Source organism: Bubalus bubalis, chromosome 7 (assembly GCF_019923935.1).
Source record: "Bubalus bubalis isolate 160015118507 breed Murrah chromosome 7, NDDB_SH_1, whole genome shotgun sequence".
Lineage (NCBI taxonomy): Eukaryota > Metazoa > Chordata > Mammalia > Artiodactyla > Bovidae > Bubalus > Bubalus bubalis.
The window spans coordinates 92,398,508-92,424,851 of NC_059163.1; the positions used below are offsets into that span (position 1 = coordinate 92,398,508).

The 26,344-nt window shown below is 44.1% G+C and overlaps 1 protein-coding gene and 1 long non-coding RNA gene across 9 annotated transcripts in view; one reads left to right on the forward strand and one right to left on the reverse strand.

Annotated features, from left to right (window-relative positions):
* LEF1 (lymphoid enhancer binding factor 1) overlaps nt 1-19,227 on the forward strand; it is a 95,501-nt gene extending 76,274 nt beyond the window's left edge. For 4 of the 8 annotated variants that reach the window (XM_006061870.4, XM_006061872.4, XM_025290319.2 and 1 more), the window contains 3 exons: nt 154-261; nt 5,378-5,426; nt 18,045-19,227. In XM_006061870.4, coding sequence (XP_006061932.1) covers nt 154-261; nt 5,378-5,426; nt 18,045-18,124 — 237 coding nt within the window. In that variant the 3' untranslated portion in view covers nt 18,125-19,227. Of the gene's footprint in view, nt 1-153; nt 267-5,377; nt 5,427-6,094; nt 6,136-18,044 lie in introns of those variants that run through there. The other 4 variants (XM_006061871.4, XM_006061873.4, XM_025290321.2 and 1 more) reach the window with 2 other exon arrangements.
* LOC123334491 lies at nt 1,356-25,589 on the reverse strand. The gene is made up of 3 exons (XR_006552453.2): nt 24,537-25,589; nt 4,651-20,934; nt 1,356-2,093 (listed from the first exon to the last, which is right to left on the reverse strand). It is a non-coding gene; the product is annotated as an uncharacterized LOC123334491 (long non-coding RNA).
* Nucleotides 25,590-26,344: the final 755 nt, after the last annotated feature.

Genomic DNA, 26,344 nt, shown 5'->3' on the forward strand with positions numbered 1-26,344 from the left:
GATTTCTGCAACACGTGGTCTTCTGCCATTTAAAAATCAAAGTTTACATTCTTAACATTTTCATTCTCCACTGTCTGAAATATGAAATATATAATACTATTGCTGTTTTGCTTTTACTTGAATTTTTTCCCCTCCTTCCCCTTTGTTTTTCAGTGGCATGCCCTCTCTCGTGAAGAGCAGGCTAAATATTATGAATTAGCGCGGAAGGAAAGACAGCTACATATGCAGCTCTATCCAGGCTGGTCTGCAAGAGACAATTATGTAAGCGCCTTCTGCACACCGACGGCTCTCTCTTCTCGCTCGCTCTCTCCCTGTGTTGCTCTCCTAAGGGAAATGTGTTGTAGAGGGGAACCAATGCTGGCATTGTTTTCTATTTTTGGAAGTTAATGAACTTTGTAATAAAGACTTCATGGTTATATTTCATTTTGAAAACTGCGCTGTCATAATTTTTTGGCTATATGCTAATGACATTTTTAAGAAAGATTTTTTAATCAAAAAATCCTTATCATTAAAATGTTGGTGAAAAGATTGTTTTTAAAGCCCGCAGTCTCATCATGTAAATAATGATGAGATTATTATTATTAATAACTAGTTAACTATCTTCCAGTATATTTTCTGTGCATGTTTTTCCATTTTTACTTGGATGTATGTGTGAGGGAGGGTAGGTGGGTTTGTATATACATACACTTTTGTACCATGCTACTTGCTCTTATATACAATATGCATTTTTCTGTTATGGCATAGTGTTTCTATGTATCAGTTTTAATAGGTATACAATATACATTGAGTGAATGTCACAATTAACCATTTTTCCCTGCTTTTTAGATATTTGTTATTTTTTTTAATAAGTGGAAATAATCCTGCGATGAACTGTGCATAACAGGGTTTTTTCCCCTGTATTTAGGACTTATTTTTATAGGATAGATTCAAAATAGTGAAATTGTTGAGTACAGATTATAAAGGCTTTTGATATATAGTCAGATTTCTTTCCCAAAAGGATTATGTTATTTTACACTTATTACAGTGTATTCATGTGACTGTTTTGCCACAGACTAATTAGAACTAGGTAAAAATCCACTTTTTTGTTTCATATTAACATACCCTGATGTCTATTATATATTTTATTTAGATGGAGTAGGTATTATCATAATTTTCAGTTCAGTTCAGTTGCTCAGTCATGTCCGACTCTTTGCAACCCCATGAATCGCAGCACTCCAGGCCTCCCTGTCCATCACCAACTCCCAGAGTTCACCCAAACTCATGTCCATCAAGTCAGTGATGCCATCCAGCCATCTCATCCTCTGTCGTCCCCTTCTCCTCCCTCCCCCAATCCCTCCCAGCATCAGAGTCTTTTCCAATGAGTCAAGTCTTCGCATGAGGTGGCCAAAGTATTGGAGTTTCAGCTTTGGCATCAGTCCTTCCAAAGAACACCCAGGACTGATCTCCTTTAGAATGGACTGGTTGGATCTCCTTGCAGTAAGCACCTCATTTTAATTTCCAGTTGTTTTATTACTTTATAGTTTGAACATCTTGTTCTTGTCTTGATACAACAAAAACTACTTCTGAGAAAGAATATTGTAAGTGATATCAGTTGTATCCTATTTTATAGAGGGGAATGTTTTTGGTCACTTAAGCTCTTAATTTAAAAATTTGAAGATCATTTTCATGTTTCTTGTGAGGCTCGCATTCAAAGTGCCAGCTAGGACAGTCTTCTTATTAGATGTAGTTGTCCTTTTCAAGAACGGTGAAGCCATGAATCAACATGTAGATTACCGTGTGACCATTGCTGTGGATGATCCTGTGGGGCCACAAGTGTGAGGTCGTACATCCCATATAATGAGGCACAGAGACTTTGGGAACACAGTCTCCTATAACATGTTGAAGAAAAAGTCCCTACTGGTCAGGATTTGGAGCCTCCTCATTGGATACAAGTCTGACATAGGAAGTAAGAGTCCTGCTGTTTGTGACTTGGGAGCAGCAGCTTCATCGACTCTCCTGGATTGTGTCTTGGTGGTTTTAGTAACTGCCGCATGCCAATTGTCAAGAACTATCTTAAATGCTTTGTGTGTTGTTTTCTAGTCCTTAGGATAATCCTGTGACATAAACAGTATTGTTACATTTTACAGATGAGGGAAATTGAAGAGTCAAAAGGTTAGGTAACTTGTCTGGGACTATGTAGTGGCTAAGGAACAGCCAAGTCCCCCAGACTGCACAGTCTATGCCGTTTCCCTCCCCCAGACAGGCCAGCTTGGTCTTCCAGGGCCTCCTTAGGAAGACAGCTTTAGTTGAAGAGTTTCCTCTCAGAACTGGGCTTCTGTTCTCTGGACTGTATATTCTGGATAGAGCCTCTGTGATGCCCTTTAAGTGGGAAGATCAATCCCCCACCTAAACGGTTTCAGTCCTAAAGTATACGCCTTTAACCCTGTCCTGGGTCTCTTCTGGATGTGATTGGCCTGTAGGGAAAAATGGTCTTCCTTTTTTGACCCCCTGGGAGAGCTTTGCTGTGCTGAGAATTTACATAGATTTAAGTGTTGCATGTTGAATGTCTTTTTTTTCTTTTTACGTTATTGAAGTATAGTTGATTTACAGTGTTCATTTCTGTTGTACAGCAAAGTGATTCAGTTATCTGTGTGTGTGTGTGTATATGTATATATATATATATATACTTTTTTATATTCTTTTCCATTATGGTTTATCACAGGATACTGAATAGAGTTCCCTGTTCTGTACAATAGGAACTGGTTGTTTATCCATCCTCTATATAATAGTTTGCATCTGTCCCAAACACCCAATCCTTTCCTTCCCCACCCCACCCACCTTGGCAACCAAAGGTTCCGTATGTCTGTGAGTTTATTTCTATGTCATAGATATGTCCATTTGTGTTGTACTTTAGATTCTACATACAGGTGATATCATGTCTTTGAATGAAGTTTCTGATCCTTAAAGAGTGAGTTGCCACTTATAAAAAGAGATAAAAGAAACATATGTTCTTTTTCTCTCTCTACCCTCCTCTCCATGTGGAGAGATGGGAAGTAGTTTTTAAGGAAGACCAGTGTAATGTGAATTTTCCTTTAAAGATTTTCCTTGGCACAACTTTTAAAGGAAATTGTTTGCACAATTTGACTTTTAGGATCTTTTTGAATGAAGGGGAACCCCAGCTTTGTAACTTAAAATTTTTATAATAATCAAAATAAGCCTGTTAATTACTAAGGCAAACAGAAGTCAATCAAGTGGTATCAATTTAGCTAAAGATATTACAGAGTATTCTTAGAAGTACATGAATACAGTCTAAATAAGATATATGCCCTGTAACTTAGCTTTTCATTGTCAGAATGCTATCCTAATGCTCACTGAGATCATATTAAATATATATCTCAATATTTAATATTAAAATGCCCTAAGGCATCACAGATTGTAAAGCTTCAATTTGTTTTTATAACTTTCATTTTTATAACTGGCTTTCATAAATCAACAGTGAACATATATTGTTAGGTGTATTCTTATATTTGTATTATTGGAGCTTCTAAATGTAGTGCTTAAAACCCCAGTACTATTTATGATTTTCATGAAAAGTTTATTTACTACACATGAAATTTTGTTTGTTTTTGTGTAATCTAACACAGATATATCCAAAGTCCTTAATTTTGTCTACCATAAAGGTAAGCTCTCTTGAAGCACAGGTGTATTCCTAGAATATAGTACAGGTGATTTCACAACAGCAACATTAGCCTGACATGTCAGGCCACAGTTGCATGTTCTAAGCACATGCTAGGCATGTGCTGGGTGGCAGAGACGAGCGGAGATTCAGGCAGTGCTAACAGCCCTGTGGTCAGGGGCCGAGGGACACAGCTCATCATGGCCCCTGTGAGGAATCAGGCTATGGTGGGAAGCTCTCAGAGAAGAGCCCTAAATGACACTGGAGACGAATCTTAAAAGGGTGAATGGGAGCTCGGAGGAGGAGGAGGTGAGGAAGAAAGCTCCATGTACATGAAACCACCTTATTGCCCCTTCTGGAAACCATAAGTGATTGCATCTGAAAGGGAGATAGGAGATGCCTGTGAGAAGTATGTGCTTCCTCTGTCCGCTCCCCTCTCCCTGGAGTACCTTAATCATCTTAGAGACGATGCCACTATTTTTGGTATGCCATTTCCCAAGGCTACTAATATCTGTTGTTTGCCTTAGTGTTTAAGAGGACAGTTTCAGTCAACTTTCCCAAGATCAGGTCATGTGACACAGAAAAAAACTATCTTGAGGTGCATAAAAATACATACTTTTATATATGTATACAATATACTCGATATAATCTTATGGTTTTATTTTTTGTGAATGTGATTTATTACAACAGACAGAGAAACTGGATGTGATATGTGTTCTGTTATGCTTATTTGAAAAGACCATCCTAATCTAGGTTGGCCATTTACTATTCATATAAGTGGAATACATACTGTGTCTATGCCTTGTTACAATTATTTTTGAGAGGAAAGTAATTATGAAGGAAAACAGAAAATTAAACCAGGATAAATAGACCTAAAATGCAAATATGTGATTAAGATGATTTTGAAATGTATTTTAAATTGCAGGCATATTCATGTTGTTATGTCTTTTAGGAAGCAAGGTCTTTAGCTGCCATAAATAAGTCTCTACAATTACCTTTTGAGTTTTCTCAGGTTCTGTCTTATCCTCCTACTGCTGTCTCGGTTATGTCGTGTCTGTGCCACAGGGGCTGAAGATCCTGTTAACGTTGTGGATTTTTAATTAGATGGTCGAATTCATAGTAAGGAAGATTTATCATCACCTCTACCAGAAGTGGATTCTAAGTGCGATGGTTAGCAATAAAAGGAGTACTGGAGTAGCTCCTTATGTGGGCTTCCTCGAGTGGGAGGTGGTGTCTGTGGCCACAGCCCTTGTTGTTGTTGTTTAGCTGCTAAGTCATGTCCAGCTCTCTGCTACCCCGTGGACTGGAGCTGCCAGGTTCCTCTGTCCATGGGACTTCCCAGGCAAGAATACTGGAGTGGGTTGTCATTTCCTTCTCCAGGGGATCTTCCCGACCCAGGGACTGAACCTGCGTCTTCTGCATTGGCAGGTGGATTCTTTACCCCTGAACCACCAGGGAAGCCCACCACAGCCCTAGGACATCATTATCCTGTGTGCGTGTGGTCACTGCCAACTCAATACCTATGACATTAAATGTTGAAGCCAAAAAGACAAAGGTCACAGATAAGAATTGTTCTCTTGCTCTCGGTTTCTAGGTACAGATGGTAAAGAAAGAGATATTGAGGTGTCTTACCTCTCCGTTGACTGCCTGCCTGTCCTTTTGTATCACATTCATCCATGTGCTCACAGTACAGTCTGTGACAGTGTGCCTGTCTTCTTCCAGGGTAAGAAAAAGAAGAGGAAGAGAGAGAAGCTACAGGAATCCACATCAGGTAGGCCCCGTGTGACTTTCCAGCCCGCTCTGCTTCTGAGGAACACCTTTAAAGCAGTCTGCATCTTTCTATACACTGCTTTATTTTTCAACTATACTGTGATTCCTAAACTCGGCTTTTCCTCCTGAAATTCTTTTAAAATGTTTGAAAGAGCTTTCTTTTAAATGTGACTATGTGAAGGTACCTCTAAAAAGCTCCCCCAAACCCTGTTACCAGGAATCCTCGTTGTTAACTGTGATTGTTTTCTTTTTTCCTTAGTTTTGTTTTTGCTTTTGTTGTGTGTCTTCTCTTTGCTTTAACACTCCTGTTCTTCTAGTTGCATAATTCCTCACATTACAGTTTTTTATGATGACCCTGTGATATGCCACCTTGTATCCCCTGGAGAATCTTTTCTATGGTTTGGGGTTATTTAAAAATATAAAACATGATGCTAGGGTTTATCTTTCCTGTACAGTAATTCAAGGCATCAATCAGTGAGGTCCTATTTATTTCCCCTTTTCTTTCATTAAAGATAAGGCCTCTACTTGTACTGCACAAATGAAAAACGGCTGGTATAAGAACCATAAAAAAGAAAGCAAAGAGGTCCACATTATATTGTAGCTACTACGTATTTGGAATGTACAAAAACCTCTTCAATAAAAATTTGTTAAAGACACAATTTTCTGCAGGTACAGGTCCAAGAATGACAGCTGCCTACATCTGAAACATGGTAAGAACGACTCTCTGGTCCTACTGCTGACGTTACTTACGAACAGAGGCACTTGCGTGTGAATCTTCTTGCTTATCCTGATGCCGTTCAGCATGGCTCCTTTAAAGAGGAAAGACCACCAAAATCCAAGCAGTGCTTTAAAACATCTCATGGTTTTTATACCGGCTATAGACTTGCAATATAGTATGTGTCTCTCTTCTTCCCTTTTTTGCCCCTTTAATCTTTCTCCATTCCCTTTCCCCTAACTCTTGTCAACCATTCCTTACTAACCAATGGCAATCTGCCTGCTTAAAAGACAAGTAACAAAACCCAGCAAAATGCCATCTTACTCTGCAAACCCAGGGCTGTGCTGGAGGAACTCAGGCCCACACTAGCCCAGGACTTGGAAGGTTTTGCTCTGTAGAGACTTTTTCTCAGTTGGGATGATATATAGAGGCTTACAAGTAATGTATTTATTTCTAGGGAGAAAGAGGCTTCATTTTTTTCTATTATTTAAATATATGGCTTGAGGACTTATTAACTGTATTGTACTATCAAGTTCGTTACTGGTAACCATTGCTAGATCTTGCTCTCATCTTTATAGCTAAATTTATTTCATTTGATTTTTGACCATGTGACCAGCATCCCTGGTGGAAACCTGGCTTTGTAAACTGCCTCATTCTTTGCCAGGCTTCGATTTCATAGTGTGTCTGTGAATTCTCAGTTCTTCTCAGAGGCACTCCCTTTGATTCTCTTCTCTCTAGGAACCCGTATCCAGTCCCGTCAACTCAGTCTTTGGGGTCTGTCTCGAGTCTTGCCTCTCACACTCAGCAGTCCACAGCCTCAGCTCAGGTGCTCTAACTTTCCATCTGGGTTACTGTACTAGCTTTGGATGACTGTCCTGCTGCCAGACTTCATTTCTGCCAGTTCTTTGTGTTGCTCTCAGAGGGATTTGCTGAAACACAAATGAATGGTCCACTTCCCTGCTTGAAAAGGGCCAGTGCCTCCCCGTCTGAAGGACACAGTGCAGACCACGTTAGCGCGGGCCTGCGTCTACCCTCTGCTCGAGGTTCCGTGCTCTGCCTCTCCTCACCTCCAACCATGCGTCCTGTGCTCCGTCCAAGCAAAATCATCTGCGTCCCCCAGACAGATGGAGGCTGCTGCACATGCTGTCCCTGTGCTCAGAAAGCCCATTTCCTCTGCCTGAGTGTGGTGTTTCTCAGGAGAAGAGCATTAGCTTGTGGGTCATTTAGTTCTTTACTAGAACAAGATGACCACTTAAACTTTTAGAACTTGATTTTGGTGCTAAAATTTCAATGGGTTTTCCTAGGAAAGCCTGCAGAGATTTTGGTACCAAATAGATATGAATTTTACATCCACTGTTTTCCCAGCTTGAGATTCTTAATCTTCATTTCCCTCCACTCTAAAATGGGAACAGTAAGCGCCACCCCTTAGGGTTCTTTGTTTATCATCAGTGGCCTCCCTTCATCCCTCCACCCCACACCAAGACCCAACTCAGCTGTCCTCTTCTCTGTGAGCCTTTCTTCATCTTTATTCAGAGTCTCAGAGTTCTTCACAATTTCATCATTGTTTTATGATATCAAAAGTCTTATAAACTAGTAGTTAGTGGCAGGCTTTTCTCCAGGTATAAAGATCAGACCTTCATACAGGTGACCAAACAGGTATCAGAAAAATAATGTCACAGTTGATGTTCATATTTAATTTAGCTTAATAGCTATTACTGAGGACCTCTTCTGAGCTGGCCTTGTAGCTGGGTTACCAGGAGCACAGGCCCAGCCCCCGGGTACTTACGGCATCATAGTTTAGAAATAGTTCTAGTAGTAAACACATATGCTTTTGTACCTTTTTTGTCGCGTTTTATTTCTTGAAGACTATTGTTCTTTTAATTACTGAACACCTGGGTATGGACAGCAGCCCCTTTAATGCTTGGTTCTAAATGGAAAACCCTCATAAGCACAACATGCTAAGGACTGATAATGGTCTGGTTTACTCTGTCCTCTGTTTGCACCACCATCTTTAATGCTGTTTCTATTCAAAAATCATGCAGAAATCTGTTTCTATACTTTTGTTTCTATACTTCAGACTTTAATATTTGGTTTTGTGTCCTTTATGATTATATAGTATTTTAGATTTGAAGATTAGCGAAATGCCTTTTTGTCCTAGAATGTACCCCAAATATCTCCTTTTTAAAAAATAATGTTACAGTAATCATTATGCTTCCTTGTCACTTTCGTGTTTGCTTTTTTTTTTCTTTTTTTTTTTTTTTTTTGAGGTCAGGGTGTCCCCTCTGCCCTGCTCCAGAAAAGCACAACAAAGCTTACCTTCCCCCAGCCCCAAGAAAAAAATTCTTGGCTCTTGTCAGCTGGGCTGCACTTAATCAGAGTCTTGAGTGTTCCTCTCCCCTCTCGGTGCTGGATCAGTCATGCAGCCTTTGAAGTCCTGTCCTCCACACTATCCTATTTTAGAGAACGGCACTGCCAGTCATTTGATAAGAGTTACTAAGCAGAGAGGAGGTCAGATTTGCATTCATAAAGATTTCAGCAAATTAGGAATGATACTACCCCTACTGTTTCCCCACCCCTTTCTTTGTTTTAAGAATTCAGAAACTTCTATGGGTAGCAGTTGACTTGTTTAGTTACTATTCAGCATTTATTGGGCACTTTATAAATGCCAGTTAGCGCTGTAATACCTAGAAATACACCACTGAACGAGGCTCCGGAGGCCCCTGCTCTGTACTGCTTACATTGCTGGCAGGGCAACTGATTAAAACCAGAAGCGTGTGCGCGCTGTACTACAAATAAGCAGAGTGACGGAGGGTTGGCTCTGGGCCGATGACGACACAGGGCCTCCTGAGGAGGTGACACTCGGTAATAAGCGATTGTCTTCCATGGAGGGTGTTCTGTGTATTGTTCTAAATGGAAGACCAGGGCAACAGAGCATCCCGCTGTTAGAAAGAGCTTAGACTGGGAGTGAGGCCACCCAGGCTCTCACATTAGCCCTCCCTGTGCCATGTGATGACCTGGGGCAGTAGGTTTAAGTCAGGAGCCTCCGGTCCCTCAGCAGAAGGCAGAAGTGAAAGAGGGCTATTTCCTGGCCTCTAAGCTCCCAGCTGCCTCCAGTCCCAACTTTTCCTGGTTTGCTTTGTGCTTCCGCGGGCTGCCCTGCCTCCCAAGCGTTAGTAAAGGGACTCGAAGTCTCTTCTGTTTACTAATCTGTCCTCATTCTAGGTGTGAGTGGGGCGGCTCTGTAGAACTAATAAGGCGCCTGTATGATCTTGAAAACGACTTGTGCACGATGTGCTTGCTGTTCAATCCTGTGCAGGTCACCTCCCCCCGCCCCTGGAATGAGCGACAGAAGCACTGCCTCTCGTTCGAGGCTTCGCTTCCCTACTGGTGCCGCCACGTGGCCTCTTGTCTGCCAGACTTCAGTCCCACCTGTGCTGGCCCCACCTCAGGAGCCCAAGGCAGATGGAGTCTTTGGTTAGGCGCAGTCCTGCCCACAGCGGGTGTGAGGTCTCTTAGGGCTTGCTCTCAGCTCCGAAGGGAAATCCTGGAGTCAGGCTATCCCTGCAGGAAGGCAAAGCTGATGGAACGCAGTGCCCAGATGGGGAAGATGCTGTGACTCCAACGTGAAGAGATTTTTGAGAGGGTTTCTCTCTGTACAATGAAATTTACCGTTACCCTGCTCTCCTTAAAAGAAATTCCCGTTAAATTAGATCACTGAGCTTAGAAGTCTGTGATGTAGCTCAAATGGTAGGGAGCTCTCATTACTCTGAACTAGCATGGGATATGGTGGATTATAGGGAAAAGACTCCTCTGTGAACAAAAGCCGTCTGAGAACTTGTCTCTTCTACTCCTTAAAAGACACGCGCTTCATTTAATGCTTTCACTTTGTTGATGGGAAATGCCATTGGAGTTGCTTCATACACCCAGCTGTGTCCCCATCTGCCTGTGTGTTTCAACTTTTGTGCATTATATAAAAATAGTCATTCTGGTGAAATCAAGTTGAAACAAAGAAATTAGCATTAACCCAGTCTCAACATCTTGTAGCCAACTTTAGGAATAATTAGAATTAGGATCTACAAAAGACATTCCTCCAAATCGGAGGTGATTTCCAAGCTGTGGGATCTTTCAAGAAATCCAAATTCATCCTTAGCTTTTTTTAAACTAACTCTTCACTTGTAGGAATGCCGGGAGCCCAGGGCCCCAGGCAGTGAGACTGCACACACACTCCCGTGAGGGCCGGTGTCCTAAACACCAGTTGTTTGCTCACTTTGTGAACATCCAATGAGGTCTACTCGAGCAAATCAAGAACTGCTTTAGGCAGTGGGGTGACCTGCTAAATGAACCCTGCCCATTTCCAGAGGAACTCTCTGTTTAAGAGGATACAGACGTATAAATGAATAATTACAAAATAATATGTGTACGGTAGAGAGGAAGCACACACAGTACACTGTGTTAACACAAATCAAAACGGGATCAAGGAAGGCTTCCTGGAGTGGGAAGTCACACTTGAGCTGTCCAGTCATGGAACAATTCTTGGGTTTGAAAGAACAATGGTCAAGTTGTGAGTTTCCAGTATTCTGGTACATGTTAGATTTGAAATATGTAACATCTCAAGGTTGTCAGAAGTCAAAGATTATCATCAAATACTTGCCTTTCTTCCTGACTTAAGATTCATGAGGAATTGAAGCAGCAAAGAATTAAAAATTTTTGAAAAGGTGGAGAAGATTATTATTCTCCATTTACTAACTTAAAAAACATTACTGATTGGTTTACTAATATTTACTTTAGCAAAACATATAAAAAGTCCATTATCTTAAAATTATATAGATTTTCAGTGTATTTCCTTTGATCATATAACACCAAAAGGCTAGTTTAAAAACAAGCTACCTTTTTTTTTTAAAAAAAAAAAGAGTTAAGCACACCAAGAGATACAGACAGGCACCCATATAAAGACACACTACACTATGATTTTGGCCTTGGAATAATCTTTACCTTATACACTTGCTAAACTGAGAATTTAAAATATTTTTTCCTAAATGAAAACTTTAGCCTTTATTTTCCTGGGCCAACAAGTGTGTGGGAGAAGTAATTTCTAGTATAGTAGACAGCACCATAGTTAATTGTGCAGTGCTTGGATTTATATCTTTTAAAATTTTTTCTAGCCTTCCATTTGATTGGACTGGAGTCCTCTTCAGAACTGACTGAAGGTCTCCAGGAGACTTGCCTGAAGCCCGAGACTTGGCTGTGTGCTCCTGAGAGTCAGGGAGAGGTCTGAGTCTTTTCAGGAGTCTCCTTGAGAAAAACGTTTACTTCATACAGTTTTTGAAGCTCACCCTAGTGAGTGTGACACTTTTGCCTAATCTTTGCCCTGAACTCTGTTCCCCGAGGACAGATGTAGTCACCCACATTAACTATCAGTGAGCCTCTGGTTCCCAGATTGGCTGGTCAAGTTAGAAAGCAAAGCCAACTGGTTACAGACTAGTAAAACTGGAAATACCTAGGAAACAGGAAGGCTTATCCAAAGTCTCAAAGTAGAAATGAAGGCTTTGATAATGAGAAAGTGAAAAAACCAGGGGTGTGTTGGCGTTGGAATAATCAAGAGGGGGGCAGGCAGATGGCCGCCTCGGTGCACTACACACCGGGGGCTGGGCTGTTAGTCTAGCACACGTGGTGGTTTGTCTCGGCGGCTGTACACTGGTGAAGGAACAGGGAGAGGATCGTGCTTACAGCGAGAGCTCGGAAAATCTCTGCAGTGCCACAGTGTCCTTCCCATCAGTTCTGTGCCGCTCTTGAATGGTCACAAGAGCTAAAATCAGGTTTAAGTTGCCTTGGGAAACAAATAGGAAACTGACCCCTTGGCTAGTGGGAGTGATCACATGCCATTAAAAAATGCTAGTAGAGAGAAGAACAAGGCTCTTACAACCCTCGAGACACATGGTCTTTAGTATTGTCCATGGAAACCTGTGAAATTAAGATCCAAGCACTTAAGAATAGTTCACAGAATAAAATGTTTTGGACAAATTTGGTTGTCTGAAACAGAGAATTTTCCTTCTGGATAATGGAGTTTGCTAGCGAACTCGAGGTTTACCTGTTTAAGTATCAAAACATGTACTTTTAAACTCTTGTGAGTACCGCTCTTTGTTCAGCAGAGTACATGTTATTTAAATGTTTTTTAATACCTCATGCCATTATTCTGTAGAGTAATGTACTGTATGGTATATGGCAACAAGGAATTGATGGTATCTGACCCTTGTAAATGACCCCAAATAATAGGGGATTTCTAAAGATCTGCTCTTTTTCATTTACTGTCTTCTCATTCTGACTAGGGACTGTACCTCTCCCTGACAGTAGTAAATATGTTCCTTCAGATCCATTTTGTGGATTTGGGAACCAGAAAATAAAGCTTATTTGAATAATATATACATTAAATAGAGTCTGAGTTGGCGTATGGAAGGTGCTCTTATTAGGAAGGGTAAATGTGCCTTTTTTTTTTTTTTTTTCATGAATCTTTTGTTACTGCAGTGAGAGCTTAAGGCCCTTCCACTTCCTCAGCTGTGCTCTGTGGGTCTGAAGCTGCCAGGTCTTAGATCCGAGGAGTGAGTCTAATAATCTGAGGTGATCCTGCCTTAGCAAAGTCACTCTTTTTTTTTTGACAGAATGAGGGGGAAGAAATGAAAGCATTTCAGTCAAACAGTAGTGCCCACTTTTTTAAGTCCTAAGTCAAATCTAACTTGAAGTTTTCTAAATTTTCAGATATATCCTCTGTAAATATAACAACAAAATTTTTGCTGCCCTTTGGTATTTTTTCCCAGGTATCACTGTATTTCTGTAGACATTGTAGAAGATATTTTATAATACATTTGATAAGAGAGACTTTGCAGAATTCTCTATTCTTAATTTTGCACCAGAAATTCTGTAAATAATACAACAGTTGCTTTTACCCCCAAACGTGCCACATGAGGTCGGAACAACAAAAACAGAACTAACACTGCTGGACCACGTATTCTGTCCTGGACGCGCTAACAGAAGCCTCTACGCCCCACTTTGTGGCAGCCCTGTATGGGGAGGGGTCTTGGCGCTGTGTGAGGGGTGAGAAGATGTCAGTAACTTGCCTAGGGCCGTGCAGTCGGCGTGCAGCAGCGTCAGGCTCAGACCTAGCTCTGTTTCTCTTTAGCTCACATCTCCACCCGCCACAGTAACCAACACTCGCTGCACCGTTCAGATGCTAGGCATGTAATGTCATGGGTGATTATCTCCTTTCATCCCCCTCAGCGTACATTATGAGGTGTAATGATGTACTATCAATATTTCTATTTTACAGGTGAGGAGACTGGGGTTTTTACGTAACTTGCTGAGGATAATCAGGTGATGTGATAGAGGCTGGGGCTCACCCAGCCCAGGACTGACTGTTCTCAGAGCTCATGCTCAGAACCCGTAACGCATTGTCACCTCCCTAGGATACTTAAGACTCACAGACTCCTACACATACAGAAGTGACAGTGGAAAGAAAACAGAGCGCACACTAGTTCTCTTGCCTCACTTTTAGAAGGTGAAGTTAGCATCTTTAGTGTAGGAGAACTTGTAGAGAGAAAAAGTGAATTGGATAAAGAATTTAGAAATGGGTATGAGTCTCCATAGATACTGTCCTCCTGAAGCACTTTGATATACAGAAGTAAAATGGATTTTGAGGCTCTCTTATTCAAAACTTTCCTCAGGAATATTTCTGCAGTGTTTCTTGTGGAGGTAGGGGTCTAGGGTGGGATCTGTGAGGCCCCGCCAACCAATGTGATGTGCTTCCTCACAAGGGAGAGGCAAAGGGCTGATGAGAAGAGGAGCCAGTAGCTGCAGATGGAAATAAGAAAGTCCCCTAGAGCAGTTTATTAATAGTTACAGGCCTGCCTCAGAGTCATCTTAACATTGCCAAAATCTGCTTGCCCAGATAATGATTCACTCTGAATAACCACAAGGGAAGAAACCACACACATGCAGTGACCTTGCCTTGGTCTATATGACCTGGGTCCAAGCCCAAGGCCAGTGACCCCTCATGGCCCTGCCCTCTCCCTCCTTCCTCCACATTGTGGAATCATCTTGCATCGGGGCTTATAGCTGGGGACTGGGGGCCGGCTAGCTTGATGCTGGGACTTAAGGGCTAACTCCACTGTAGAAAGAATAGACAGCACCAACCTTCCCAGCCACATATTATCGTTCTTTCTTTTTCTCAAATACTGGGTAATCCTTTCAAAGACCTGAATCTGCCTTCTGTAGGTGATACTTTAAATCTTAGAGATTTAATTTCCCAGTTGCTTTCTCACGCTCTTTGTCCTCTCATCCTGCTCTGAGAGCAGGTCATCTTGGGGTGGACAGTGGTCTAGATGTAGACCACCACCACCTCCACTGTCATAACAGTGCTGTTGACTGGCTCATGGGTATGGCAGGCGGCCAGGCGAGAAGCAAGGGAGTGATAATTCCGCTCTGCAGTACGGTGGAAAGAAATTGGGTTGAAGGCTCAGAAGCTAATTCTGCCCGCTATGGTGACCTTAGCCAAGGCCATTCGCCTCACACAGCCCGGTCCTTCTCTGCAGATGGGCCGAAGTCAGCGGGGCCGTCGCGGTTACATGACGCCGTGTCTGTCCCAGCCCCTGGTGCCGCCGGGCTCAGCCCACACTGTCCCTTCCTCCTCGCCAGCTCCTGTGACCTACGGGGAACCAGGAGCCCCAGCGAATCTCTAGGGGTCCCTCAGACCAGTCAATGATGAGCAAATGCCTCCATCCCCTCTAGAAGGACAGGGCAGACCAGCTCTGTCTTGCTCGCTCTCTGCTCTAGAAGTCTGCTGTGTAAACACATGCAGAGGGGCGCCCGCCCCGAGAGAGCAGGCTTGTGTCGGTTTGCCCAGAGGTGAGGCAGGAAAACTTGGCCGTGCCCAGGAGGTGTGTGGTGTGCTGCGGAGAGGCAGGCGCTCTTTACAAAGTCTCTGCTTCTGTTCACCTTTCACAGACTCATCTTTGATGCTGTCTCCTCAAACTTCACATTGTAACTAAAAACATTTTAAAGTTCCTGCTCTTTGCTAGTAACATTTGGGAGGGGAAGGATCTCTTACTCCAACCACCTTTGTGTGTTCCTCGCGGTTTCTGTACGAGGAGGTGCTGTTACATGACAAGGCATCTCTCAGCATGCTGTGCCCACGTGGCTGCATCTGACCGGGTGGGTCCTCATCACGTGTCAGGCCTCCTCTTCTCCACCTTGGCCCTGCTGATGGGCTTGGTTCCTTGCCCCTTCTGCTGGAGGACAGACTTGGGGGAGGGCTGGGCCACAGAACCCCAAGGATAAGGGCTGGCAAAGCACTTGGCTTCCAATAGAGGCTGATGTTTGCACTTAAGAAGACATCTCCCCTTTCCCTTTCTTCACATCTTTTGAGCCAAGGTCATCTCCCAGACGCAGGTCTGTCTTGAAATTGAGATTTCCCTTTAGCACTTGGGCTCTTAATAAGCAACTCTGTCTGGGCTCCTGGTTCCATTTGGTTAGCAGGATATTCTGTCAAGACTGGAGTTCAGTCCAGGAGAGAGTGCTGGATTTCAGCTGGATGGTGGGGGGAGGGTGTTTTCTTGTGCCTCCTTCAGAGTCACTCAACAAATGGCCCACGTGGTGACTCCTCACGGAGGGAGCCCAAGCCTGACATGTAAGATGGGGCTCCAAGCTCCCTTTGAAGCAGGCACAGTAATTGCAGCTTTGATTGTACCGACTCCGCTGCTGGGTTGGGCTGCACTGGGGCTTGCCTGGCCAGCCCAGCCTCAGCCACAGGCCCCCCAGTGAAGCCTTAGATGTGGAAGTCTCCAGTCTCCCAAGCTTCATGCCTGTGGTTTCTTGAAAAGAATCTTGATTTGACCTGTTTTATATCTGTAAAGCAACACTGGAAGGCCCCCATTTTTCCCATTTGGGGTAAAACTGGTCTCCCCTGACCACCTTATATTTTAAAGGACCAACCAGATTCAAATAAGGTGCTCATTTGATAGACAGTTTCTTTACCACTTTATTTAAACACTAGTTACACTATTAGAGCATCCAAGGTGGAAAAGAGGCACTTTTTGATTGGCAGTTGTACAGAGCACCTCTGGAACCAGCTTTCCAGGAGGATCCTGTAAGAGGATACTGTGGTAATAAAATAATGGTGGGAACGTGTGACACTACAGAAAGAACTGGCTTTTTTAGGAAATGGACCTGGCCCTGGGAGTCAGGGGTGCCCAAGCACCCTGTGACTAGGAATCTGTGGGCAGTGCCTCCACCCCTTGCCCAGGCTCTGTCCGTCTCCTTGGAAAGCCAGGCCCTTTGCAGCGCTTCCATCCTCCTGTGTGAAGCATCTGTATTCTGCTTAAACTTTTAAAAACCACAGAGCTGTTGCATGGTTTTCCTGTTAATTGGGCGAAGGGCAGTCTTGCAGGAGAGGAATTGAAACCGTCCCTGAAGACCTCGCTGTGTTGAAGGCAGCATTCTCTGGCTGCTTTCCTCCCCTCGTGCTTCCACTTGCCTGTTCACCAGCCACCAGATAAACATCTCTTCACAGTTGTGATGATGCGTCATCTGGAGGGACAGCACTGGTGGCGGTGGCCGTAATGATAATGCTCACACGCGGCTGGTCAGGGCCCTAACGCAGGGGCTCACTGTGCGCTCTGCGCGTCCCTCCAGGGTACCGGCCGCGCCCATCCTCACCACAGCCCACGGCCCGCTCCTCCCAGCCCCTGGGCTCCGGACCGCTCTTCTCTGAACAGCACCATGTGGATTGGAACTCACCATCCTGAGTTTAGTTTCTCATTATTAAGCTATTTCAAAGTTTCCTTTTACTTCTCCTCCAAGGTTTCTTTCTACTCAAAAAGCATAAAGGAATGCACTCCACTATTTAGAATTTTTTTTTCAAGGAAATGTTTGCTAATAAGAGGACATTGCAGCACAGACAGTTGAGATTCGTCTGAGCTGCCAGGGGACCAGGTGGGGGAGGTGACCTCCCTGCAGCTGGACCAGGCCGTCTCCCCAGTTGCAAAGGAGGGGCATTGGATGCTGTCCACAGAGGAGCTGAACTTGGGGGTGCTTTTGCTTTCCTTTCGTCTCTGATTCTGTTGCAATGTTTTATTTGTAATCACTCTTTGGGTCTAAGATTATTAAAACTTTTGGGGTTTAGGGATTATCCTTTTTGAATGCTCTTGTCATCAGCAACATCTTTAAATACTTGTTGAGTGTACATCCCAAGCATAATATTAGAGATCCTAGTTGTTATAAAGGGAAAAAAAAATACTAAGAATTGAAGCCTGAATATTGGAGAAGCTTATGCTCCTCAGACTGAATATGAGCGGACAGAAGCCATCCCGGCTGCACGGCTGCTTGTTGTGGGAATGTGGGGCACTCACTCACTTGAGTGTGCTTTTAGTCTCCTGTCAGGGTCGCAAGGAGTGCGACACAACTGAAGTGACTTAGCACATACGCACGCGTGCAGAGTCCTACGACAGCTCCCCACAGTGGACTGAAAAGACCGAACACTTTAGAATGACAGACCCTCCCGAGCTGGCCATGGCCCGCCATTACGGTTCATGTTTGGCCATTCTCTTCTGACGTTTTTCAGATTTATTTTTAAGAACCGTGATCCAAAGTATTATGTGTATTTCCCATCATAACTCTGTACATATATATACATATACATGGAACTAAGGTAAACACTTGAGTAAAGTACACTTATTCTCTAACGTAATCTCAGGATTTAGGGCTACCTTAGGGCAATCTGTCTTAGCTATCACCAGATCAACAAAGAGGATTAATTAATTAAATGCAGAGCTCTTAAGAGGTTGCAGCTGAGGTTCAAAATCTGTAAAGGTCTGTGGCAAATGCGCATTAACAGCATTTTATTTGTTCCTTCTCGAGGTGGAAAACGAAGCTCATTCCCAACGTGCAAAGCCAAGGCAGCGACCCCGGGACCTCTCCTGGAGATGGAAGCTTGTTGAAAACCCAGACTGTCTCCACGGCTTGCCCAGTCGACCCCAAAGGAGAAATGACACCAACTTCACCCTGAGGTCACTGCTAGAGACGCTGATCCATAAAGACAATCACTGCCAACCCCCTTTCATCTACTGCAAGAGCCAAGTTCCACAGTAAAGCATATAAGGTTTTTTTAAAAGAAAACGCACGAGAATGCTAGCAGGCCCTGGGTCAGCTGAGCAGCTTTCCTCCCCCCTCCGCTGTGCACTTCCCAGAGCGTCCTGCATCCGTATCTGTAACCTTCTGGCAAGGACAGTAACCTGGCTGCTTCCGCCTGCCCCAAGCACCTGAGCACTGGAAGCGGAAGCGGGAGCGGCTGCAGCAGAGCCGCCAGGTCCCCGCAGGAATGTGGGGAAGAGTTCCCTCTGTTTCCGGCTTCGTGTTTCTTCTCCTCAAGCTTTTATTTAACAGTGCAAAAGGATCTGTCTTGTTTGCTTCTTTTTTTAAACTTGAATTTTTTTAAATTGACACTTCTTTTTTCTTGTATATTTTGCTAGCTATGAGCTTTTTAAGTAAAATTCAAAGATCTGGAACTGTTTGAAATAAAAACGAAATGAAAAGAAGCCTCCTCCTTTTGAGAGCGATCTCGTCTGCTAAGTGGCTTCTCCTGAATTACCTGTAACAATAGCGGCCTCTCTGTCTTTGTAAGGTGTCTGATAGAGCTAAATAAACGTAACAGCCAGTCCACTCTGTGGGCAGCAGTTGGCAGTCCTCTTTATTTTTCTTACGATCTCTCTTTTTTTTTAATGGTAACCTTAACAGATACTTTCAGCAGACCAGTTTGCAGTGAATTTTCATTTCTTTCCTTCTCACCCCCTTGTTGTAAAAAGCCCAGCACTTGAATTGTTATTACTTTAAATGTTCTGTATTTGTATCTGTTTTTATTAGCCAATTAGTGGGATTTATGCCAGTTGTTAAAACGAGCATTGATATGTACCCCCCCTTTTTTTTTTAATAACAAGGCACAGCCTTTGCCCCAAATTGTCAATCTAACGTTTGTCATTCCAGTTTGAGTTAACGTGCTGAGCATTTTTTAAAAGAAGCTTTGTAATAAAACATTTAAAAAGTTTTTTCTAAAGAGTGAAATTCCTGATGCTCTACAGTTGGTTATGGTGACCTGCATCCACAGGCCAGGCCAGGGCTGGGACGGAAGGCCTGCCGGCCAGCCTCCGTGAGCAGGCCCATGGCTGCCCCGTCCACGGGCCGCGAGTCCTCAGAGGCCCTGCGTGCGCAGCCTGGACCACCACCGCCGCGGCCACGCGCAGGGCTCGGGGTGAGTCAGGGCCGCGGGATTCAGCCAGGAGCCTGCCTTCCTTCCTGGGCCTGCAGGCACCCTGACGGGCTCTGCCGGCAGCGCTCAGCACCTCTGCTGGTGCCGCCCACGGTCAGACCCCCTGCTTCTCAAACTGGGCTCCCCCGTCAAGGATCCCTGTGTCTAACTCCCACTCACCTCCCCAGATGGACAGTTTCCCAATTTGGAGTCCAGAATTCTCTCTCCCTTAAGCTTCTGATACTATTATACAGCCTGGTATCAGGTTTAGCAAATCCTACATATTTTAAGTTTAAAACATCAATAGTTCATGATCTTCCACAAAAATTCCACAATCCATTGAGCTACTTTGAGAACCACTGACACCACTGGTCTAACTTCAATCTATCTCCTGCTGAAATTCTAGTTCTGTTTCCTTTTTTCAACCTTCAATACAGCTGGATAACAGCTGGCTACCATACTTGTAATAACCTCCACATACTGTACTTGAAGATTGCCATTAAATCACCCCTCAAATTTCTCTTCTCCAGGCTAAGTAATCCCAACCCCTTGAACCTTTCATCATTGGTCCTTTAATCATTTTCATTACTATCCTCTGGACCCTCTCCAATTCCTCCTAATTTAGTCCTAAACTTGAACCAGGGGAAAATATCTATTATGTTCAGGGGACCTACTTGTTAAAGGTTTCATATTCATTTGAAATTCTCTCCATTTTCTTAACATACATGAACCAAGTGGTTGTAACTGTTTAAAGCTGCCACTATGTTCTCTCCAGAGTTAACTAGAAAATGCTGTAGGAAGTGACACTGTACTTTGGAGGGAAAAAAGGTAGAAGCAACACATTGTCCCTTCTGAGCTTTAGAAAGAAACTGATTAGCAGTAAGTCTGTCCACCAAGCAAGGAGAGCAAGGGTACAAGAGAGACTTGAGCCTCAGCCACACCGAGCAAGGAGAGCAAGGGTACAAGTGCGACTCGAGCCTCAGCCAAAGCCACTTGAGTCTCCTCTCCCGGGTTCCTCCTCTGCATTTTTATGACACAAAAAATAAATAAACGATATTGAAAGAAATGGCTTGTTTGAATCTCCTGAGCCAGTTGTTTCTTCCACAACTTGGTCCCTCCTAGTTCCCTGGATTTCCTTCAGAATAACTTTTCCCAGGTAACCTGGGTGTTCTGGCAGTGCCCACCCTGGCCCATTCTACCCAAATCCTGCTTCTGCGGGCAGGAGAGTCCAGAGTGCCCTGAGAGGCACACACAGGCCAGGGCTTCTCTCCTGAGGCATCTGGGCAGAGGGACTCCCTTCCGGCCCCTGCTTCTCTTCGGTCTTGCAGTGATTCTGCCTCCTTCCCTGCAGTGAGCTCGGAGCTGGCCTGGGCCAAGAGGAGGACAGGCCCGCCTTCCTGTGGGGGTTCAGCCTTTTTCGAGGTCGCGGCTGGTCCCCATGGATGGGTGCTCTCCTCCTGGCTTCAGTTTGTTTGCTTGCAGGGTTGCCAGCAACCACCTGTTTAGCTGGAAGAGATGTTCAACAGTTTCACTGTCCTAAATGTCACTTGTTTCCTCCATACTTTGGTCTAAGATTCCAACAATACGTCTGCATAGGTTTCCTTTTAAAGGAGAGAAGTCACGAGGGAGAGAAGAGAAAACAAATTCCACGTGACATAGTAGTTGTACAAAGTACTACATCTGCCACAGGATGTTATTGTTCATACATAGAAATTTTAAGAGCTGCCCCGTGAAACCTAGGGATACATACAGATACATGCACACAAGATTTGAACTACTTTTTAATAGAAATTGAATAGACTAACAAAGGTCCATCTACTCAAAGCTATGGTTTTTCCAGTAGTCATGTATGGATGTGCGAGTTGGACTATAAAAGCTTGAGTGCCGAATTGATGCTTTTGAACTGTGGTGCTGGAAAAGACTCTTGACAGGCCCTTGGACTGCAAGGAGATCCAATCAGTCCATCCTAAAGGAGATCAGTCATGAATATTCACTGGAAGGACTGATGCTGAAGCTGAACCTCCAATACTTTAGCCACCGGATGCAAAGAACCAACTCACTGGAAAAGACCCTGATCCTGGGAAAGATTGAAGGCAGGAGAAGAGGATGACAGAGGATGAGATGGTGGGATGGCATGACCGATGCAATGGATATGAGTTTGAGTAAACTCCAGGAGTTGGTGATGGACAGGGAGGCCTGGCATGCTGCAGTCCCTGGGGTCACAAAGAGTAGGACAGGACTGAGTGACTGAACTGACTGAACTAAGTTAAGCATCTTAATACTAATAGAAGAATGTGGTCCTCAGCAGTGTCAGGCATAGTAAACCAGCATTAAACACAAATGGTTGATGCACTCATTCAATACCTATTTACTTGCCCACGGGCTCTATTGAAATAACTTGCCCCCTAGGAAAATGTTTTTTGCTGTTGGTAAGCTTGTTCACCACCTGTATTTGTTATAACACAGGCATCCTTCTCTTCCAATAGTAAACTTTAAATATCAAGTTTTTATCATGGAAAGAGGTTCACAGTGGGGAAAGCCCAGGTTTGGAGAGCTGGACAGTGTCCTCCAACCCTCAGTTCACACCTCCTCTTGGGCTGAAGAAGACCTCACTGACCTCTACAAATGGACAGCGAGTGGAAAATGAGAGATGCTCCACACACACAAAATAACTAGCAAATGAATTTTCTTTGAATTGCTTCATAATCTATTATTAAACAGGTTTTTCCCCCCTCCCAATGTAAAAAAATACTTTGTTTTCATCATGCCTATAGCCATAGAACATGGGAACATATTTCTTCTATCCATGGAAGCAGTTAGTAACCAGACCTAACTATTCTCTTTTGGACCAAAGACCAAGGAAATACTTACACAAAGGGGGCAGAGTCTGGATTTTATTGGGTCATTTACACTGGTGTATTTATTATTTTTCTTTACCTATAACATCTTGAGATTATTATTAACCACCTAAGTTAATTTTTCAGAGAAGGCAATGGCAACCCACTCCAGTCCTCTTGCCTAGAAAATCCCATGGACGGAGGGACCCTGGTAGGCTGTAGTCCATGGGGTCGCTAGGAGTCGGACACGACTGAGCAACTTCACTTTTACTTTTCACTTTCATACATTGGAGAAGGAAATGGCAACTCATTCCAGTGTTCTTGCCTGGAGAATCCCAGGGATGGCGGAGCCTGGTGGCCTGCCGTCTATGGGGTTGCACAGAGTCGGACACGACTGAAGCAACTTAGCAGCAGCAGCAAGTTAATTTTTGATCTCCATTAAATATATGGAAAATCTGGTAGGAGATGTATTATTTGCTGGATGGAATGAGAAAACTGCCTACAAACAGACAATCACACAACGGTTTCTCTTTGTAGTCACAGAGGGATTGGTAGATTAGTCTCTTCTGTTTGTAACTTAACTGTCTCAGAATTTGAACTGAGTAGAATCAATGACTTATGTTCTACACTGTAATTATGTTTTCTCCCATCAGGAAAATGGTATAAAACAAGCAAAGTAAAACAGAGCCTTATACAAAATGGCCTGTAGTTCTGACAGATCCCATCAACCTTGCTCAACTGGAGAAAGGCAACCCACACGGTTTTAAAATCCAGCCTGCTCGAATACTTAGTTCTAGCCATCAAGCTGTACATAAAGCAACGCCTGTGCAGTGCTCACGGGGGCTTTACAAAGCCCAGAGGTACCTGCTGAACAGCTTCATCTGTTCCCATGCCAGCATCTAGCACAGACTGTGCCTGCTCCAATTCCAATGGTCCAGTTAGCTCGCATTCTTCCCTCAGTGCCTGATCTCAGAGAGTGCCAACCCATCCAGACACCCCTTACAAAAACGGCCCATCTTCCAGAAGACCTAAACAAACACTTCTTCAAAGAAATACAGATGGCCAATAGGCAGGCATATGGAAAGATACTCAACACTGCTAATTAACAAAGAAATACAAATCAAAGCTACAATGAGGTACCACCTCACACCACTCAGAATGGCCATCATCAGAAAGCCTACAAATAAATGCTGGAGAGGGTGTGGAGAAAAGGAAACCCACCTACACAGCTGGTAGGAATGCAAGTTGGTGCAGTCACTGTGGAAGATTGTATGGAGGTTCCTTAGAAAATTAAAAACAGAATTACCATATGATCCAGCAATCCCACTCCTGGGCATATACCCAGAAAAAAACTGGATAATTAAAAAATATACATGCATGCCTATGTTCACAGGAACATTATTCACAATAGCCAAGCCATGGAAACAAATGTCCAGTGGCAGATGAATGGAGAAAGAAGATGCAATATACATACACAATGGAATACTACTCAGCCAGGAACAGAGCAAAATGCCATTTGCAGCACACGGATGGACTTACAGGTTATTCGTAATAATGGAATTCAGAAAGAGAAATAAAAATACCATATAGTATCACTTACATGTGTAATCTAAAATATAACACAAAGGAACCTAAGAAACAAACACGCTCAGGGACAAGCAGAATAGACTAGTGGGGGAGGGATGTGGGAGAGGGATGGAGTGGGAGGTTAGGGTTAGGGGATGTAAGATTTTATACAGAGGACAGATAAACAACAAGGTCCCACTGTATAACACAGAGAACTATATTCAATATTCTATAATAAACCATAATAAAAAAGAATACTAAAAAAAGAATGTATATATATATAACCGAATCACTTTGCTGTACAGAAATTGTTCAGTCGCAAAGTCATGTTCAACTCCTTGCAACCCCATAGACCCTGGCCTGCCAGGCTCCTCTGTCCATGGGATTCTCTAGGCAAGAATACTGGAGTGGTTTGCCATGCCCTGCTCCAGGGGATCTTCCCGACACAGGGATCCAATCTGAGTCTTCCTACGTCTCTTGCATTGGCAGGGAGGTTCTTCATCACTGGGCCACCTGGGAGCCGACCCCCACCCACCCAAAGGGCAGCAGATTCTCTCTAAACATCCCCACACGCGTTGGTTCTCAGCCTAGGATATGCGGACATCTGCTGAAGCTCTGCCAGGTGTGCAGGCCCCCTCTCAGGATGACGGCTTCCCTCCCTCACCCATCACCTTTTCCCTGACGCCAGTTAAGCAGGAGCATCACCTGGGGGCACTCAGGGCGGACAGCCTCTCCCCTGGACGCGGCTGGAGGATGGAAGGCCACAGGACCAAACGGGGCGCACCCGCTCTGGCTGCCTGGACTGCCCGAATCCATGCGGTAAGGCAGGCTGCCGCTGTACCCGCACACTTGCCTGGAACTCCAACACGAGCGGAAAAGTGCTGGAAATCCACCTCCCACGAGCAGGTGGTGAAACCTCCACGGGGCTCCAGAGTTCAGCCCTTCAAACACTGCGACCAGAAAGCTTGGCTCAAACACGCCTTACTCCCCAGGTCTGTTGGGGATGCTTCTGTTTCCTGTCTTCTAAACCTCAGGGAGGCAAGTGATTATGAGTTCTTTCAGGTTTTCCCTTCCGGCACGTGCTCGCTCGCCTGAGAATAGGCTACGTGTTAATGGCAGGCACGAGGCCTGGACACCCAGCCCCACCGCAGCCCTGTCCGTGTAAGGCCTGCTCTTCGCTCTGCCTTGCTGACCAGTGGCCTTCGCATTGCTCCTGTTTGCATACCACCCCTGCCCTGATTTCCGTCTCTGTTAGGAGCCTTTTTTCCGGGGTCTTAAATCATCCTCAGTTTACCAAACACAAAACATCTAATACCTAGGAGACAGCCACCTCGCCTGCTCGCTAGATGCTTCCTGCGAGTTTCTCTTTCCGGGTCAGCTAGGAAGGGTCCGCACCCCTCCCACAGCTTTGGGAAGCACTTCCGGAGCAGCAGCGGAAGTGGCCCCACGTCTTCACTTCTAGGACTCTCTTTTCACTAGACCCGTGGGGCTATTCCCAATCGTCAGCCTACTCCCCCAACGGTAAAAGTTCAGGCTCTCTGTAAACCTGTAGGTTCGAGGTGAACCGTGGCTTCCTTTCAAATAGGGCGCAGAGGAGGGAGGTGGTCGCAATCCGTCTATTAAGCCTAGCAGAGAGCTCATCACCTAACATCCATCATCTTATTTCATCTCAGCCACCTCGTGGGACAGGACCCACCATTCTGCCAGCTCTCTCCAGAAGGCAAGTAACCCCGCACCCCACCCCCCCCACCCCCCCCCACCCCCGCCAAGGTTAGGCTGCATAGGTAAAAGAGTGGAGCTCAGCTCTAGATCCCAAGTCTGTTTAATTCCAAAGCCCTTTGTGTTAATCATTTATACCAATTAATTCTGCAACAGCCATAGTTGGTCATTTTAAATAAAACATTAAATAGAATTAGATTTTTGTCTTTCAGGAGTTAAATTTTGTTCTGCCATAGAAATAAAAATGTGATTATGAAATATTGAGTGATTTTAAGAACAATTTACACAACCAAATGGGTTGAAAATGCAGCAATGCTTCCATTGTTCAAAGCATTTTTGATTAATATTTATGTACCATCAATGCCTGTTTACAGGAAAATTGGTTCCACAAAATTACAGCCATACTTTGTATTTTGGTAAGACTTAATTGGTTACTTAGATTGAAATGTTAAAGGGATTAAAATCAAGGTGGGTCACGACAAAAGCTTGTTTCAAAGTGTGAAAAGTGTAATTTGCAAACTATGGAAGTGAAACTAGTGTATGTTGTACAGGTGTATAGGTGTGTAGTGTATGTTGTATAGGTGGTGACTACACAGTAGCCGGTCCTGATTTGAAAGCAGAGGACCTGACTGACCACAAAGACCCTTCTCCCCTCGCAGCCCTTGGCAGGCAGTAGCTGTGCTCACCTGAGAAAGCAGAGACTGGAGCACGGGGCTGAGAAAGCCACTCTCCACTCCTGTGTGTAAGAAGATGTTCAAAATTCCTTCCCAGACCCAAACATGACACATGCAAGA